Raw genomic sequence first — 19,764 nt, forward strand, 5'->3', positions numbered from 1 at the left:
CCCAGGCCAGACAAACGGACCACCGCAGCACAACAACACGGCGCAACACAACAACACAACAACAAATGGGGATCTGATCAGTAACACACGCATTTTTCATAATAATCACCGCACACTCGACTAATTATTTTTCGATATGATTTGCGGGGAGTCGGTCAAATCATCGGTATATATATATTTTCCCCGAGCTATTCTGACAACACGAGGGAGGAGCCGAGCCGACGGGGGCCAGACACACACACACTCACACCCTTTCCCCCTTCCTCCCCCACAACCCCCCCCCAGAAAAGCGGCCTGGTGGCATAAAATCAACCCCAGACAGGAAAGTCGACAGGGGAGCATGTTTAGATGTCTGTCTGACGAGGGAAAAATTTCACGGCGGCAGGTGAGGAAGGGCAGGTGGCGGTGATGGCGGTGGTGATGGCGGTGGTGGTGGTGGTGGTGGTGGTGGTGATGGCGGTGGTGATAGTGGAGGAGGCAGGGCATGAAGTGTTTTGTATTACGTATTTATGGAAAGAATGTGGAGGTTCGGAGCTCGACTGACATGACGGGAAAATAAATGCTTGAAAGTGTCAATCCGCTTTAAACAGATTGCATGAAGAAAGCCTGCACGAAGAGGAGGAGGAAGAGGAGGAGGAGTAGGAGGAGGAAGAGGAGTAGGAGGAGGAGGACTGGAGTGTTGATGCTCTGCTGGTAATGGCGTTGGCAATGCTACGTTACACAATATATATCAAATTCATTAGTCTGCAGGTATAATTTCATGGTTAATTAACGGCCCAGAATGTGCTTGGAATACATTTCATCCAAAACGGCAAACAGAGGCACGGATGCACCGCTAACAAGTGCACGCGTCAACACGCCTCAAAACATCGCTAAACAACTCCACCGCCACTGACCCGCGCCAAAGCTCCCTCGTGACCCGGCGACGCTTGTTCTCCATGCCACAATAGCAAGACACCGCGCAAATCGAAACTGACTATATCTATTCGTCCTTCTGCTATGTTTGGTGGAAATGGAGATGTTTTATACTGGAACTCCCACGTGTTGTCCTGGTGGATTTTTGCAGCTTCCTCTATTTTCTTTTCCTTCTATCTTATTCTTTTTGGAGGAGCGGCAATGTAGTTTTTAATTGATTGATTGATTGTTTCAATGAATCATTTTTATTTTCTATTTTTTTCTTTAGCCAGTTCCTCTAACTCTGAGCAACGATGTGTCTATGAATGGCTAAAGGATGTCATTTACTTCATTAATTATTCCACCGCTGTCGACACATTCTTCCCTTCCTTGAAAATATTTTAGTATTTTTATTTTAGCTCTACAGTAAATGCAAACATCTACACCAACTGTAGTGTTGTAATTATAAAAGCACACACATTTATGCACTCTTTCCCATTATTTTTCTGACAACAAGTTTCTCTACAAGGGCGGAAATATTAATAAATAATGTTCTAAACACTTTAAAAGATTAAGTTAGAAATGAAAACGAAGTATCATTTCACATGAATGCGCACAATGTAGTTACCAATAGTTATTGGTTCACTCAAAACATAATCAACTGACTCAAGTATTCTTTCTCCCTCCTTGGCAACTTAATGGAACCTCGGTCGTGAATCAAAAGCTACTCTGAGATAAAACGAAAAAAAAAAAAAACTGAAATACAAAGTCAAGTTATCAACTATCAATAAAAATAAAGGGAACAAATTTTCAGAACAAAATATAATCGACTAACTCCCAAGTGTTTATTTTCTTTTTTACAATTTAATGGAAGCTCATTCGTGATTCAGAACCTGCTCGGATGAAGTAAAAGTACAAAAAAGACTCGCACGACTTATGTACTCCACTCATGTACTAAATTTGGAAAGCAGGATTATAAGTTTATTCTCTTTACGCCCCTGGTACGCAGTGTCTCGGCCAGAACAGACTAATATATCATAATACGTACCCATGAGAGAGAGAGAGAGAGAGAGAGAGAGAGAGAGAGAGAGAGAGAGAGAGAGAGAGAGAGAGAGAGAGAGAGAGAGAGGTGGGGGGGACCTTAGGGGATAATCCTGTACACACCATATCTCTCTCTCTCTCTCTCTCTCTCTCTCTCTCTCTCTCTCTCTCTCTCTCTCTCTCTCTCTCTCTCTCTCTCTCTCTCTCTCTCTCCCTCTCTCTCTCTCTCTCTGCGGGCGGTGACACGCGTCCTTATCTACACAGCTTTAATACTCTCTTTTTTTTCCGCCAAACCCTTAACGATGCTCGGTTGGGGGAGTCAAGTTCGGGGTAGGCATTCAAGAGGCAATACTGGAGGACGCCCTCGCATGCCATCTCCAGTGTCAGGAGCCGCGACGCGTTACCATTCGGGAGAGGAGGACGAGGGAAGGCTGCTATGGGGGAGAATAGACGGGGAAAGGCTGTTATGGGGGGAGGGTAGGAAGACGGCGAGGAAAGGCTGTTATTGGGGGGAAAAAGGAGAAAGGCTGCCATGGGGGATAGTAGGACGGGGAAATGCTCTTACTGGGGGGATAAAAAAGCAGAAAGGCTGTTATTGGGGGTAGAAAGACGGAGAAAGGCTGTTATATTGGGACAGACGGAGAAAAGGTTGTTACAGGAGAGTTAAAAGGCGGGGAAAGGCTGCTATGGGGAGAAAAGGAAGAGGAATGCTGTTACCGGGGAGAAGGACTGGAAAAGGTTACTATAGGGAGGAAGAGAAGGAAAAAAGGCTCTGTTATGGGGGAAGAGAAGGATGAAGAAGGTCTGTCATGGAGGAGAGAAAGGAGGAGGACTGTTATAGGGGACGAGGACCGAGAAAGGCTCAGTTACAAGGGGCTCAGGTCGTGTGTAGTAACCTTCCCCATGACCCTCTCTCCTCACTCAAAGAATCAATAACACTAATTTCACGCTAGTGTTGCCAAATCCCGTTCGTGTCCTTGGTCGACGGGGAGTAGAGGCGGTGATGTCTGCCGCCATTGAGGGCCAGCGGTGAGGGTGCTGACTGCAGGGGTAAGGGAGTGATGGAGAGCCGTAGATGGAAAATAAAGGGGAAATATGAGGCATAAAAAAGGAAGGAGGGAATGAACAATCAGCAGACAGACGGAGCGTGAAAAATTACCACATTGCGGCCAACTCTCACTTCTGTCCGGGGAGAGTCTGAGAGGGAAGGGAGGGAGAGAGAGAGAAAGAGAGAGAGAGAGACAGGGGGGTAGCTAAGACAGAAGAGAAGGAGCTTTTTAACACTATGATTGGTGGGAGATGGGCGAGATAGAGAGCCTTAAAAGTCATAAGACAAGGGAAGGGAACGGAGGGAGGAAGAGGACAGGAAGAAAAGAGAGGGGATGATGGAAGGAATGAGGAGGGAGACAAGAGATGATGAGGGAGGCCTGGAGGGAAGGAGGAAGGGAGGGTGAGATAGAGAGGAAGGAGGAGGAGGCAGGGAGTAGAGAAGTACGAGGGAGGGATAGCAAAAGGTACATTTCCTTCCACTCTGCAGCATGTCGGGGCACGAAATTTACTTGTCAAGGCAGAAATTACGTAAACAGACAAGAAGACACGGAAAAGAAAGACAGAGACAAACACACACACACACCCACAGAGAGAGAGAGAGAGAGAGAGAGAGAGAGAGAGAGAGAGGGGACGAAAATAATAGAGTGGGAGTCTGTTACATGAGCAGCAAGAGGCGCCACATAAAACAAGAATGAGCCGCTCCTCTGTTCACTGTCTCTGGCCTTATCCCACCGATTCTGCTCGCAAATATTCACGACTCGCCAGCCGCCGCTCCCTCCGCCGCATCACCCCAGGAGACGCGGGGTCGGGACTTTCTCGTCCTTTCACTTCCGCATCGTGTCTCTATTGCACTCAAAAGCCTTTAGTTGAGTGACACGGGTTTCTAAGGGCGCTTTTCATGGTTTAAGGGACAGATTGACAAGATTACTTAATTATTAACAGGAGAAATGAACCCACCTGATCATCTCTAGGGCCTTTGGAAATAGTTGTGATAAGAGGCCAAAGCGATTCAGAATATCCCCTACTTAGAAAAATAGACACCTCTCTTACGTAACTTATTAAAGGATATTATGTACTACGAATTATAAGAAGTATAAATCGCACACTATTCTCCTGTTTGTTTTTATCTCTTATTCATCGATGCTTGGGTTCCTGTCTACATATCTTGATGTCTCTGTGTGTCCATCTTCCTGTGCATATAAATGATAAGCACTTTTTTTTTCCAGTTTATTCATTAGTATTTCTGTAAATGTCTATCTTTATGAATTTTCCTGTGTTTCTGTGTCCATTTTTTGCTGCCATAAATCTTTTACACATACATACATACACACATCCACACATACAAGTTTGGATGAGTTTTTCGGCAGTGAATTAATCACTGATATGGACCTTACTTAATCTATGTTACAATGCGTATTTTTGTGTTTGTCCCTGTCTGCCAGTATGCGTCAGTATATATAGGGAGCTTTAAAAGATTTGACAAATATATGAATGAAGATAACTGAATACAAATAAGTACAGTTTACAGATTCTGATGGCTTATCGCACCTTTCCTTACCTTCCTATGTCCTTATGCCATCTAATCTACACACATCAAACACACAAGTATATAGGAGATTCTCGGCAATATATCAATGTTCATGTACTATTCTATCACTTTTCATGTCTATTTCTGTTTATCAGCGCACCTTTATGTTCCCAACACGAGCAGTCCACACACACAAACCTGGATGAATAACCGGGCAGAGAGAGGACCTTCCGAGAATTTCATGGTTGCGCCACATCTGAGCTACACCACTCGCCATCACGCAATAGGTGTTCAGTTACTCACGACTCTGGGTTAAAAACTATATAAAGATTTATAAAACATTTTCTCTCCCTCCTGTGTCTGTTCCATCTAGTCAAAGTCGATTAAGTTAACTTCCTTCTCTTCTCCATTTGTTTTCTCCTTCTTTCATGTCTCTTTTTTTCCCATTCACCTTCCCTCCTCCCACTTTCACATTTTTTTCTCGTCTTTTGACTGTCCTTTTCATTTCCTCCGTGTTATTTTTCTCCGTCTTTCTTTCCCTCGTCTTTTTTCCTCTTCCTCTTAGATCTTGAGTTGGTCTGAATTCCTCGTCCCATCGTCTTCTCCTTTGCCTGGCCGCTCCTTTCGTGTTTTCATGATGTCCCTCCTCTCTCCTTTTCGAGCAACTTTTCTTTTCAATATTTTATTCTTCAACTTTCTCCTCTTCGTTCTTCACTTCTTCCTCCTTTTACCTCTTTCCCCACTCTTCCGTCTCACCCTCCTTCTGCTCCAATTCCCTGTTTTTCTTCTCTTTCTACGCTTCTTCTCTTCTTCCTCGTTCTATGCCATCATCTCCTGGTCTCCCTCCTCCTCCTCCACCTCTCTCCTTGCCTTCTCCTTCCTCTGTCACATCTTTCAGCATTCTTTTCCCTCCATATTTTCATTGAACTTCACCGGAATAATGCATTTGATTTTTCTGTAGCGGCATCAATACTTTATGAAACTGTGAGATGTATTTTTCCGTTCCAGTCTTTTTATATTTTTGCAGTTTCAATATTTTCATTTTATTCTTTGCTATTCATTCGTGTTCAAATTTTTGTTTACTTCCACATTTCTCTCTCTCTCTCTCTCTCTCTCTCTCTCTCTCTCTCTCTCTCTCTCTCTCTCTCTCTCTCTCTCTCTCTCTCTCTGAACCGTCTACTTTCTTTTAACACACACACACACACACACACACACATACACAGAGAGAGAGAGAGAGAGAGAGAGAGAGAGAGAGAGAGAGAGAGAGAGAGAGAGAGAGAGAGAGAGAGAGAGAGAGAGAGAGAGAGAGAGAGACCTTCGATCACTCTCTCCCACACACACACACACACACACACACACACACACACACACACACACACACACACACACACACACGGGGACAGGATCGCTAGCCTCACGCTGCTCCAAGATAAGTAATACTCGTTTCCATTTATAGCTTGGGAGTAATTTTCAGTTTCCTGTTTATTCCTAGACCTCTGGAGTTCAAATCCCGAAAAAGTGAAGAGCGGTGATCCATCTAAACATCCGCGATTCAGAAAGGCGCGCAATGAGTATACTAAATATTAATTATGAATATTCCCTCCATGTACTATGTTGAAAACCAGACGAATTTGTTGAAATTTCACCGGCTGGTATTTTCCGTGACATTCAGTGCAAAGAATAGCTCTTATCTACCCCGGGGACTGTATTCAACTTGTATTGCGCTCGAAACAGCCACACAATATCCACACAAGTTCAAACACTGCCACGAAACCCTTATGCATTTTGCACACACCACACCACACACCACACATCACACACACACACACACACACACATACACACACACACACACACACACACACTACCAAAAGGTGTTGTGGTTTCCTGAGCAAGAGGAGACAAATAGGTTCTGAGTCATTTTTTCCCCCGTGCGCAAAAATGTAATGCTCTTAAGAGATTACGAACTGGGGGAAGGAGGGAAGGGAGGGAAGGGGCGGCTGCAGCAGAGGGAGAGGGGTAGCAGTACTTAGAACGAGGGTCTGGATGGGATGGAGGCGGTCAGAAATGGAGGGTCTGAGAGCATACGTGGGCTGGTGAAGGGCGTGGACCGATGTACCGTGGCTTGGAGGGGTGTGAGATAGTTTGATGTGACGGTCTGGTTTCACTCATGTGGGCTGGAGCGTCAGTCAGCCAGGGTGTTAAGGGTATTAGGGTGTAATGTGTGTAAACTAGCGTGTGGGAGGTTTGCTGGACTGAGCTAAGGGAGTCAAGGTGTAGCAGTGACCTGGGGAGAATTGAGGTGTAATGAGTAAACTTGAGTGTAATGGCAGAAGGGAGAGGAAGAGTATACGAATGAGTTTGGAAGGAATTAGGATGTAGTAGTGAGCTGGGGAGAATTGAGGTGCACTGAGTAGACTTAAAAGGGAAATGAGGAAGGGTTAGGTGTACAAGTAAATAAAAATTAAATGGGGTACATTATTGACTGGAGAGAGCCGGGATATACAGAATATATATGAAAGTGAAATAAGATGAGAACAGAAGTGTACTTAATAGACTTAAAAATGTAATGTGTTGAGGGAAATGAGGAAGGATTAGGTGTAAAAATGCTTGAAGAAAGAATTTGAACGTAGGAGTGACTGGGTGAGAATTGAGATGTACTGAATAAAGTTAAAAATATAACAAGGTGAGGGTAATTAGAATATAGGCAGTGACTTCATTAGAACTGGTCAGAATTAAGAATGTAATAATATAAGAGAAAAAAAAGAAGGGTTACATGCACAGGTGGAGGAAAAATAAGGGTGAAGTAGCGAGCGAACGAGGTGGCGGCAGGGAGTTCGGAAATAAAATAAGCGAAATCCGTTTTTTTACATGAAGCGGTGGACTTGTCGAACATTATCAACACACTCGTCAACACACTGGACACCCTCCCACTGGCTTAATCTCCGCCGCGATTTTAGTAAGTAACGGCACACCAAGCTGGATATCCTTCTCTTAATTAATGTCAAAAAGTTGTTACCAAACTTGTTCCGCTCCTCCTCTTCTCAGCACGTGCCTTTGTATTAAGATTCAGAAATTCAGTACTTCTGAGAATGTTCAACGCAGACAAGAGTTTTACTAATGTGCTTCTGGGATAGACTCGTGTAACCTAAACCGACGTGACCTAAATTAAGCTCATGCTGAGGAATATCGCCTGGCATGCTAATCAACAGGAAAAAATATATATTCATGAAGCATTTAGTGTTATGACACATCATTTCTAGTTATTTTTTTTTCACGCTGCACGAAAAGAATTACACGGCAGCATCGGTCCTGCGGGTCAGTCTGAAGCCTTAAATGATGCATCGTAGTTGTTGTGTTATTATGACGCGTCGAGGTAATGATAATGTAAATATACTCGTGTGATAGTGTCGCCTGCGGTGTTGTCATTCAGTTTGGGACTTCAGCCTCGGTGCAGTCTTTCATGGTGGTGTGGACAGGTATGCAAAGTCACACATATTTTCTGATATTTTGTATCCGCGAAGGAAAATATTTCAGGTGCGCACTTCACAAACAACTCAAACCTCCAATAAATAAAATATATGAAATAAAGCATGGATGAAGAAAGAATACATACGCACATCCACTATTTTACGTTTCCTTGTCCGGCGCACAATACATCAGCGACCGAGCGACATGAGTATGACAAACTAAGACAAAATATTAAACCATTTCCAGACGCGGTAACGATTTCCGGCCTTGACCGATGCACGTCCAAACAACAATACCTAAATATTTCAATAGAAGACGAAGAACGACCCACCACATGTGTCGACACTCCTACAACGGTGCCCCAACGCAGAACACACATCACTGGGGCTTAGTTCACGACACATGGAGAGAGAGAGAGAGAGAGAGACTCCGGGAAAAAATCTAGCGTGCATAGGAGCAGAAAAAAGCGAAAATTAGCGCATTAAGGTAACCATGAAGGATGAAATTAGGCCATGAAAATAAAAACAACAACTTGAGAATACAAGGACAGTGAATTCCTGGGAGAAAACGGGATAAAGGTGCGCAAGGATGAAGCATTTGTTGATGAGTCGGCAGAAGAAAAAAAAAGAGGAGCGGTGCGTGGTGAGTGGCGGAGGGCTGAGGTGACGCTTGCAGGCCAGACCAGCGAACACCATTGAATATTCCCCAGCCGCTTCTCGCTGTGTTGACGAGTAAACATTAACCTTCGGGATATGGCAAATTTTTATCCGTGCCGGTAATTACTGCTGCTCTGGCGGTGCATGTTTAATGAGCTCGAGTTCGGGTGCGCATTAAACTAGCGGCGCTGTCGGTCCGTGAAGCAAGAGTTGCCGCTAAATAATGTCCCAGCCGGCGGGAGGCGTGACCCAATGCCCCCAGGAGCCCGAGGCGAGGGTGGATGACGCTTCTTCAATCTTCAAGGCTACCACCGCCTCCACCCCACGCCTCCTCCTCCTCCTCCTCCTCTGCCTCCGCCTCTATTGTAAGCGATACCATCAACCATCTTCACCACCCTCACCACCAACACAACAGTAGCAGGCAAAGCAGTACCACCAACTCGCCTTTAGGCATTCTTGCTTTCCCTGGTGCCCCCCCCAACCCACACCCCGCCTGGTCAGGAGCACCAGGTGTTCGCCACGACCTGCACACGCCACAAATTCCCTCCCAGCCACACCCGGGGGCAGCACTGCCGCCGCCGAACACGGTTCCGGCATCATGCAGCCATTCGGATCCATCTTTTTGACTCCCTAAAGCACAGGTCGTCATTTATGCACGCACCTGAACACTAGCGTCGTTAGCGTATGTTTGTATATTACTCCAAAATAGATTTCACAGAATGAACCTACAGTGAGCACTGCATGCATCGCCGAGGATGGTGAAGCAGTATTAAGGTTCTGGGAAAGGTTCGATTTTCACTCTTTTTGGTAAAATGTGGATGCGAGAAGCAGAGGCAAGAATCATAAAATCTGCACGCGAGTGAAACGCCGGCAAGCAGCGCCCCGCAGCCTCCAGCCTCCGTATTCTCACTTTGCCATCTCACAAATGTCAAATTTATGTATTTCCAATCACGCGAGAGAACAAAGTAACTCTGATTCGTGATTGGCCGAGGGACGAGGCGGAGGAGGGGAGAAACAGGAGTTTGGGCAAGCAATAGCACGCCTGGAACCCACTGTGGTGCTGACGAGCCAACAGCAGCACACTGGCAGAACCAACACCACTTAGAAACCTAGAAATCCGCGGCGCCTGCAGAACACCTCACGCCACACCACGTATTGGAAGTCCCACCACGCGTCTCTCTCGTGATACAAATAAGGAATCACTGACAGCATACTAAGGACAACCCCTTAACAATACAGACCATAGAATATCTGCAAGACCACCGCGACGTGCTGAGCTGACCCGCGGACTGGACCTGAGCTGAGGTTCCTCCATCAGGGTGACATGCGGTGCGGTTCACGACTCCTCCTCCACTTCCTCACGTCCTTGGTGGCGATTTTGCTCAATCACACCACATACGCTCAAAAAGGTAACCATGTTTGACTCCCGGTTAGAAAATATAAAAGTAAAGGGATAAATAGATAAACAAATAGATAAGATAGATATATATAGATAGATATAATAAACTACCAATAATTTCGCCTTTCTCCTCACGATCCTCAATAGAAAAAATAAAAAAAAGATTACATTCAACTTGCATTCCCTTTACGTTTCCCAGGCGGCAAGGAGGTGAAAGTCCTAACGTTGAACGGGGACGGGGCGCAGCGAGGCAACACCCTGGCTGAGTACGGAAAGCCTATTGCTGTGAGGGATGACTACACACTCTGTCTTCGCTTCAACATCATCGTCTTCCGCCTCCTGACCGCAGTGATCTATATCGTCGACCAGAAAGATTACGACGAAATGCGTGAGTCTTTTTCTTTTCTTTCTCTTTTTTTTTATTTGAATATTACATACGCAGATTATAAGATGACATTGAATTACGAAAATGAACTGTGGTAGGATCTTAAAAGCTAAAAATGATCACTGTCCTGCGTCATTTATCTGAAAGCTGCTTCTCTCTCTCTCTCTCTCTCTCTCTCTCTCTCTCTCTCTCTCTCTCTCTCTCTCTCTCTCTCTCTCTCTCTCTCTCTCTCTGTAGGTTTTTCTGTTATTTAGTTCATGTTCAATTACTCTCCTCTCGTTTCTTTCTTCTATTTCTTTTTCTTTCTTCTATTTCTTCTTCTTTCTTCTATTTCTTCTTCTTTCTTCCTTCTTCCTTCCTTCTTTCTTTTCTTCTTTCTTCTTCTTCCTTCTTCTTTCTTCTTCTTCCGTCTTTCTTCTTCCTTCTTCTTTCTTCCTTCTTCTTCTCCCTTCTTCTTCTTTCTTCTATTTCTTCCTCCTCCTCCTCCTCCTCCTCCGCCAATTATACTTCTCTCCCTTCTTGAATTGGCATTTCATCCCCTTTATTCTTTCCCTTTTATTTTCATCATCCTACTTCTTATTTCCTTTCTTTTTTCCTTCATTTTACACTCATTCCCCTTATCTTCCCTTTACTTCTTCTTCTTCCTCCTCCTCCTCCTCCTCCTCTTCCTCGTCGCTCTTCTCCACCAAAGTTCTATGGAGGCAAGAAGAAATAGGACTCATTAGTACTTCTGAAGAGAGTAATTTTCCTGCATGAATCATAGCAAATGTTAGAGAAACCGGCATCATTTTTTTCCCCTTCTCTCATTTTTCTTCCTCCTCCCCCACGGCTTGCGAAGCGTGATGATAATGCAGAACAGTGAAAAAAATGTATGTGCTTGCGTGCCCGTGCCGTTTAATCTCCCCACCTCTGTTTATCCCTGGTTGTTTGGTTTCATTGTTCCGCACGATGGAGCTTAATTCTTCCCTCCCCAAGACTCTTTCGCCTTGATGTAAGCGGCGGCCAGAGCAGGGCGTGAGGTGACGGTGAGTGATGGTGATCGGGGGCAGAGGAACAGTGATGAGGTAATGATAGGTCTGTGTAGGCTTAAGGTACCAACAGCCTACCATCTACAGTCATCCTGACCCTCCAGCTATCTATTACTTTTGCATATTGCCCATCGTTTCTTTTTTTTCTCTCTCCGTATTCTTAAAAGTTTAGGCAACTTTTCTCAGTCAATTTACACACACTCTAGAGGAAGTTAAGTTTTTTTTTTTTCAAGTGTGTATTCATGACTTTAGTGATGGTTTAGCAAGTATTCACCATCATCAATTGAACAAAAAATGAAACTACATGTAATCACCCGTGTGGGATTTTGAATAGTAGTTAAAGGACATCATATCTTTAAACACTACATCTTATCTCCACTAATTTTAACATGCTCTAGGGGAAGATATCCAGCTTCCAAGACTGTTTTCATGACTAGTGAAATATTAACATGGACGCTACATTATCAATAGGAAACACCCAAAGATTCTACATTATTAATAAGAGACACACATAAGAATCTGATTAAATTACCTCTGTGACCTTTGAACACGGTCGCGATAAGAGAACAAAGCGTTTAAGATCACCGTGCCTCTGCCTCCCCACAGCAATATCCTTGGACGTGTATTTCGAGAAGATCAGGCCCAAGTTCGGAGGTTATGGAAAGTTTTATCCGCTGCCCACCAACCTGGCCACAAACAAATGGTACTTCTACTGCCAGGTGAGTCACGGGTACTGGGAATGTTATAGGCAACGCACAGAACACACATTTGTATACATATCAGCACCACTTGATTTTCTGCATCCACTGACTTCATTAATCTATCACATTTCTATCATTTATATTTCTTGTTCAGTTATGGGTATTATATATTTTTTTTTTCGTAATACCATTTTTCCACAAACGCAAAACCAAAACTGAAGAAGAACCGCCAAAAAAGGGGAAAAGAAAAGAAAAACGCCCATGACTCCACCACCGCACAAAGCTTTTATTTTCTTTATTCGAGTATTCTATTTTTCGTATATTCTCGCTGGTCCCGTCCTTCCTTCCCTTTCCAACCTTCTCCCTTTTACCTTCCTTCCTTCCTACCCTCTTCTCTTGCTCCCTTCTCCTTCCACTTTCCCTCTTTCCCCTCCCCTGCTCCCCTCTTTGCCTTTTCCCTCGCTGACCTCCACTTTTTCACCACCATCACCCTCTCCACTCTCTCCCCTCTTTCCTCTCCTCTTTTCGCTCTCCCTGCCCTCAGACCCGGAACAGCTCTGGGGGTGAAGGTCGCGTGTACCTCGATGGGGAGTTACTAGTGCAAGAGATGATCCCCTTTGACGTCGACAATGCCGTGCGGGACACCATCATGGGGCAGGATGAGTACATGGTAAGCCACGTCACGGGAGTTTTAAGTAGGTTAGGTTAGGTTAGGATTGGTTAGGTTTTGGTTAGGTTAAGTTAGGTTAGATAGGGGTAGGTTAGAGTAAGTCAGCTTAAGCTAAATTAGGTTATGTTAGGTTAGTTAGGTTGAGTTATGTTTAGTGAGGGTATGTTAGTTTAGGTTACGTTAGGTTAGGTAAGAGTTGTCAAAAAAGATTAACTTACATTGTTAGGTTAGGTAAGGTTAGGTTAGCTTAGGGTAGGTAATGTTTAGTGACGTCAGGATAGGTTAGGTTAAGGTACTTAGGTCAGGTCAGGGTAGGTTTAGTCATGTTAGTTATCAAGTTATGTTAGGATAGGTCAAGTAAGATTATGTGAGGATAGGAACAACGTCCGCAGAGTGTGATATTTAGGCTATTTTTGTTGTTTTCCTGACTGGCTGTGCGTTTCATTTTATTCTTTGTTATTTTCCGTGTTGCTTTGATGTTTGTTATTGCGTTTTGTCATGTTTTTTCTTGCTGTTATACCGAGTTGTTGTTGTTTATCGTCACTGCTGTGTTTTGCTGTCATTTAGCAATAATTCCGCAGTGCTATTATTTTGCTGTGTTACCTAGTGTGTTCTTATGCTACATTCATACTATTGTGTTACTGCTGTCCTTCTCCCCTTCCTAAAACGTTATTCTGTTCTGTTAATTTGTTCTCTGAGTGTGCTTCATCCTGCTGTTTCAACTTTACGCCGTTGTGATGTCTTATTCTGTCGTGTTATGCTGCCAAGCTTCAATGTAAAATGTTTCTCTCGCTGTGCTGTTCTTTTGTGCCGCGTTACCGAGAGTCACCGGAATGGAGGGGAAAGCCAGAAACCCACTGGCCTGGATTATACATGGCAGGTTCTCATATTTGCCGCCAGGAGGAGGGAGCGATAAGCGGAGCGAGAGAAAGGGACTGTAAAACTCTCCAATATACTATATGTGAAAAGCCTTCCAGCCTGAGCCAACCCTCGTAACCCACAGCCGCCGTATTCGATGAGCGGCCAGCTGAGCCAAGTCAACATGTGGCGTCGAGTGCTCAGTCACGAGGAGATCCTGTCGCTGACCCGCTGCGAGGTGGACCTGGAGGGGGACATCATCAGCTGGTCGGGGCCTTGGAAAGTTTACAACGCCGAGGAAAAGGTACCGGACAAAGGGACCTGCCCACCTGCTCGGGGTGTGGAATGGTCCTCTTATTTTTACTTTTTTTCTTTACTCCATCTGGCTTGCATGCGATAAGCTAAGTCAACGTGTTCTCCTGGTAGTCAGGGAGGAAAGTTTTTATTTTATTTATTTTATTTTTATTATTTTTTTTCCATGGCGTACCCTGCAGCAGGGCCACGCACGTCCAGTCATGCACCAAGGACAGGCACGTGGCAGAGGTGACAGTGCCCAGAAAGTTTTTTTTTTCCTTTTATATATCAGACAAATCAACCTGAAGTAAAAATAGAAAATAACAATAAAAAAAAAAAAAACGTTCACTATGTCGTTCCCCAAAAATGCGAGCAAATCCACGCTATGATCCCTCACAAAAAGAGTGAACAAGTCTACATAGTGTGTGTTAGCAAGACGTCACGCCCCGCCCCTTAACAGTGTGACGTCAATCACTGCAGAAAATACCGAAGCTTTTATGAGGCGTGACTGACTGAAGCCTTGACACTTGATTAACCCTAGTGAGCAAGCATTTTCCCGTGCAAGCCGTGTACCGTATGATCCCTTCCTGGAAAACGGCTCATTGGAGGTTGGTGCTTGCGTCATTGGTGCAAGGCGGGAACGTTGAGGCTCAGTGCGTGCTCACGGTGAAGTACGCAACGATACGGAGACCCTTAAGGTGATTACAAACTTAAACTTCAGCGAAAATTAAAAGGAGACACGGAGGATCGAACCTACATATCAACTCCACCTTCATCACTGTTGTATCACGGGCGCTGAGGCATTTTACCGCAGCTCCACACACACTCAATTCACGGTTCCGTAAGCGTTGCTGATTACTTTTCCACCAATCGATATACACTCCCTGCTTCCCATAGCACGAGTGAAAGTGAGTTCGCCTTCCTTGCTTCCAGTACGTGCCGCTGACGGACCTGTGTCGATCGGTGAATCGGGGCCGCATGACGGTGCCGTTGCCTTTACTTCGCTACCATGACGCCGTGAAGCTGTGCCGCGGCCTGAGGGGATACATCGACGTGCCAACGACTATGGCCGAAGTGTATGACAACAAAGCATACTTCGAAGACATGGTGGAAGGTACGTTACGAGTTTCCAGGGAAATTAAAGAAGTAAGAAGGGAGAGCAAAGTTAAAGAAAGGGAAAAGGAGAAAGAGGTAAACGAATAAAATAGGAAAGAACAAAAAGAAAATGTGATAAGAGATGAAGAGATAAAGACAGGGGTGTTACTGGACATGGAGGAGGAGGTGGTGAAGTGCATGATTGTGTCTTGGGGTGAAGGAGGAGGTGAGTGAAGAACAGAAGGAAGGAGGCGGTAAGGGGGGACGGGGATGACTGACGGACTGTTTGATGAAAAACGGATTGCATGAAAACTGCCAGAAGGAAGTGAGGAAAGGAGGAGGAGGGAATTATGAAAAGGGCAAAGAAAGGGGTGAGGGAGTCTGCACCGGGATCTGTAAGCAGGAAGGGGACGTCTGGGGAGGAATGCTGGGTTGGGGGAGCAGCTTGAGGTATTTCACTATATTCTGAAACACTTCTGCGCCGCACCTACACTACTATCAAAACGCTCAAGTTGAAATGACACGGGTTTTCAAAAGTATTTTCTACGGTTCCAGTGACAGATTAAGAACATTTCTAAATTATCAACAGGAGAAAACTCTTGAGAACCTGGCTAATAATCTCTGTAGCCTTTGAAAAGTGTCGTGGTGAGAGAGCAAAACGTTTCAGAATAAGGGCCATTGATAGGGACGGGGATTTGAGCTCCTTTTCCTCCCACAGGTGAAAGGTGGGTTGCTCCAGAACACTTGGCTGGCAATGTTACAACACCCGCTCCAGCTCAAGAAACTTCCGTCTTCAAAGGTACTGACTCTCCATTAAGTTATCCTTCTCCCGCCTTACCAAGTACCTAATAGGTCCTCTCGGCCCTATTTTGATCTTCGAGCTCCTACTAGCTACTCATGCCCCTACAAAAGTATTCTTATTCTAAAAGGTACTATCGCTCTAACAGATCTTCCCGCTTCTACTGTCTTCCTGCTCCCCCTAGGTCTTCCTTGTTCCCCGAGGTCTTCCTGCTCCTACTAAGTACTTCTATTTCTATAAGTACTACCACTCATATTAAGTACTTTCGCCTAACCACACCGACATACGAGATATTCCGACTTACCCAGGTTCTGCAATCAGGTACTTATTCTTTTCCACCGTAATCCAAGAACTTGCTCATCTACATACGGGTCGCTGCAGTCCCCACTCACCACTCGGCGGAGGAAGAGGAAAAGAAGCATTAGCAACCGGGGATTGGCAAACTTCACAAATCCTTTTAGGAGATAAAGTGTGACAAGGCGGTAGGATTTGAAGGAGGGAGAAGAGTTAAAAGTATTGGAATTGAAGGTATAGTAAGAGTTGCAACACTCAAAGAGGGGCAGATTGTTTTATACAGGGGAATGTGATGGAAGATGTTCGCAGGCTTGGTAGTGATGGAGCTATACAAAGGAATACAACGGAAAAACAGGCAGCAACATTCCTATTTACCCTAACGAGGCTGTATGTGTGACTACTACTACCACTGCAGATTTTGAGTTAGACGCAAAAGGGTGGCGAGGTCAGTGTGATAGGGAAGGTTAAAAGAGAAACGTGTTAGTCTACTGAATACTATTTATTATAGAATAAAAAGGCAGGAGTGAGGTAGTGTTGGTGATGATAGTGCTGCAGATTTCTAGTATCACTGTGTACTTGGGGAAGCTGTATTGTTGCAAAGTTCCGGTAAAAATTCTAACGTTAAATCTCAGAAGCGGTGGGGTTGTTACAGATCTCTAGTATAATTCCATTGCGAGACAGAAAGTGTAACAAACATAACATTTTAACACACGAGAACGGGTAGCACTTATCAGTTGCAGAATAATAAGTGTTTCAAAATATCGGAGTATGAAATAAAAATTGCAGAGTTGTAATATTGCTGTGTTGCAGAGTGCGAGAGGGTCTGGGGTGGCGCAGACGACGAAGCGGTGGAAGGCGTGTGGAACAACCCTTTCACGGGCGTCAACTTAGTCCCGGCAAGTGTCCTCAGCCAGTGTCCTGCGCTCCTTCACTCTTATTAAGACACGCATGACGACTTGCTAATGCCTCATAATGGCGCAACTTTCCTTTCTCCGTGTTTTACTACCACGGAGTCACTTCAATGCACATCATTTTTTTTATTTACATGTTAGAGGAAATTCTTGAAAAAAATGTGCCTGCTTATTTCAAGTAATGAAAATGACGATTTTGCTAAATACTTCCCTTTTTCCATTAGTATCAGTGAATTAATGAGTTTTTAATTAGGTAATACTATTTTCATTATTATTCTTCTTGCGTAATTTAAATTTAATATAAAACTCCGCTTCATACGAGACGCCACATGTACAGTGCACTACTTCAGGTAGGATTTTTTATTTTTACTTCTTTAACTCTCTCTCTCTCTCTCTCTCTCTCTCTCTCTCTCTCTCTCTCTCTCTCTCTCTCGCCGGCAGAGTCAGTTAGCTTTCAAGATACTCAACCCAGACGGCGACAAGTATCAGAACTGTCTCTTAATCCGCGACTCAGGACTCTTGGACACTGACTGCAAGAAACACAGCTGCGCCGCCTGCCGCACCACCGCCGGGAGCACCTGGACGCTTAGGGGCACGTGTGAGGAGGAGGAGGTACGGTTAGTGAGGCAAGCTGAGAGGGCAGGAGGAAAAGACGGGAAAGGTTGGACTTTAAGACAAAAGGGTGACAAGGAAAGTGGATTGAAATGCGAACGAGAAGGAACTAAGGATATAATACGAGGAGGTGAAGGAGAAGCGGGGAAAAATGAAGGAGAATGAGGAGGATAATGAAATGAGAGGAAGGAAGTGAGGGGATGAAACGTAGCTGAAGGAGGTGAGGCGGAAGACTGAAGTGTCATCTGCCTTTCCTTCATAACCAACTTTGCCGAGCGTGATTCGTAGTTGTGTTTAAACTAATATCTCGGCGAGGGGGAAAGGACGCTCGCGAGGAAGGAGGAAGTGAATGGTTTCCGTATTAAATGCAATTCCGTTTCAGTGGCAAAAGTTTGTGTTCCAAGATGAAAAAAAAAAAAACTTTTAACTTCATTTCAGTAAAGGAAAGCTCGCGGGATTTCATAAGTTTGCACTGTAAAAGAAATATGTTCTTTTATTTTCTATTAGCGCATGTATTACTTCGACCTGGTTGCGATGCCCATGTCCTTCCGGGGCTACGGGGAATACAGGGTGAGGAAGGTGGAGAACACGTGGGAGTGGTACAACGCCGTTACCAACACCACCATGGCCACGCTGTCGCCACTCAGCCTCAACTACCCCGTTGGGAGACACAAATGGAACCTTCAGGTGAGATTAATAGAATAATAATACACACACAACACACGCAAGACAACCATTCATCTACATCCACACCCACATTCACACCCACCCATGCACATCCAAACATACACACACTACCCCGACCTCTATCAAGGAATTCACCAGGCTTGCAGTCCATACAGCCCTTGTCCTTTGCCTCCCTGTCTTTCCGTCAGTATCCTTTTACGAGGCTGTGTACACTGCAGGTGCCAGTGTGTGGGCAGAAGGGCGGCCAGCGCATGCTCACCCTCTCCCCTTGCGTCCCCGGGGAATTCACTTGTGACGATGGCTCCTGCATCGCCTTCTCCAAACGGTGTGACCTTAAGTTCGACTGCATAGACAAAACGGACGAGAGCTTCTGTGACATCGTTAATTTCCCGGGCGACTACAGGTCACGACTGCCGCCCCGCCCTGGTGAGTGGGCGTGTCAGGGGAAGGTAGCTCATCCCTCATATGCAATAAATGGATGCTCATGTTTCCAATTGCATGTCAAGCACCTCGTTGTGCCTTCAGTGTCACGTAGCGGCTAAATTAATAAAAGTGTGAATTACGATACCTGTACCTCAGCTAAACACATCCATTTATGTAAAGGTTTGGAAAATGTGCCTGCAATTTACCATAAAAGCGGCGCCTCTCACAGTGTTGTACTTCATCAACTGACGAAGGAACTCATAAAAACTCAAGAGGCGACAGAGCAATTAAACACGAGTGGAAGCAGCGCGTCTGACACCTGGCTGGCGGGACTTCAGAGGTTGCAGAGACACACTCACACAAAATCGGAATATATACTGCGCCTTACAAACCAAACTCAAGCCCCACGCATAACATTCACTTCCAACATGTAACGCAGTGAAATTGTAAACCTCACAAACCTTTAATATAGTTCCCTTAAAACTGTGCATATACGTATGGACAATGAGGGAATATCAAAGTATCCTTACCGGAATATGAACTCATGACATCACCACACACATGCCAGCACCGGCCACACACTGCACACATTCAGACGAGCAGCGCAGGTGAGGAAAATATATGAAAATAATATATATATATATATATATATATATATATATATATATATATATATATATATATATATATATATATATATATATATATATATATATATATATATATATATATATATATATATATATATATATATATATATATATATATATATATATATATATATACGAGTATATATATATATATATATATTCTTGAGTCCACACGCAGAGAAAAAGAATGTTCATGTCTTATCACACGGCGGGCTGTTATCAATATATTATGGCGATAGGAGATGAAACAGAAGAGATGAGTGAGCTGAGGGAGACATGCAAGATAGTCAGTCACTCCTTTATCTACATGAACTTCCT

At 44.5% G+C, this 19,764-nt stretch overlaps 2 protein-coding genes and 1 long non-coding RNA gene across 3 annotated transcripts in view; 2 read left to right on the forward strand and 1 right to left on the reverse strand.

The window, feature by feature from the left end:
- LOC135112637 (uncharacterized) overlaps positions 1–19,764 on the reverse strand; it is a 203,509-nt gene that overhangs the window by 144,308 nt on the left and 39,437 nt on the right. The gene's annotated exons all lie outside the window — the stretch shown is intronic.
- On the forward strand, positions 5,882–17,184 carry LOC135112636 (uncharacterized). The gene is made up of 8 exons (XM_064027215.1): positions 5,882–10,049; positions 10,239–10,427; positions 12,059–12,171; positions 12,698–12,823; positions 13,827–13,985; positions 14,909–15,089; positions 15,789–15,869; positions 16,974–17,184. The coding sequence occupies exons 1-8, from the start codon at positions 9,965–9,967 to the stop codon at positions 17,102–17,104; spliced, it is 1,065 nt and encodes a 354-aa protein (XP_063883285.1). The 5' UTR covers positions 5,882–9,964; the 3' UTR covers positions 17,105–17,184.
- LOC135112635 (gamma-aminobutyric acid receptor subunit delta-like) overlaps positions 17,488–19,764 on the forward strand; it is an 11,352-nt gene continuing 9,075 nt past the window's right edge. Inside the window, exons 1-3 of the mRNA XM_064027213.1 lie at positions 17,488–17,686; positions 18,194–18,373; positions 18,592–18,799. Of these exons, the coding sequence (XP_063883283.1) occupies positions 18,197–18,373; positions 18,592–18,799 (385 nt within the window). The 5' untranslated portion in view covers positions 17,488–17,686; positions 18,194–18,196. The remainder of the gene's footprint in view (positions 17,687–18,193; positions 18,374–18,591; positions 18,800–19,764) is intronic.

Source organism: Scylla paramamosain, chromosome 24, assembly GCF_035594125.1.
Source record: "Scylla paramamosain isolate STU-SP2022 chromosome 24, ASM3559412v1, whole genome shotgun sequence".
Lineage (NCBI taxonomy): Eukaryota > Metazoa > Arthropoda > Malacostraca > Decapoda > Portunidae > Scylla > Scylla paramamosain.

What these genes read in the sequence shown, in the direction of transcription:
- LOC135112636 (XM_064027215.1), top strand. Translation starts at nt 9,965, where the DNA reads ATGCGGTGCGGTTCACGACTCCTCCTCCACTTCCTCACGTCCTTGGTG. An exon ending in AATGGTACTTCTACTGCCAG is followed by an intron (nt 12,172 to 12,697) that starts GTGAGTCACGGG and finishes CCCTGCCCTCAG; the next exon opens with ACCCGGAACAGCTCTGGGGG. An exon ending in CTTCGAAGACATGGTGGAAG is followed by an intron (nt 15,090 to 15,788) that starts GTACGTTACGAG and finishes TTCCTCCCACAG; the next exon opens with GTGAAAGGTGGGTTGCTCCA.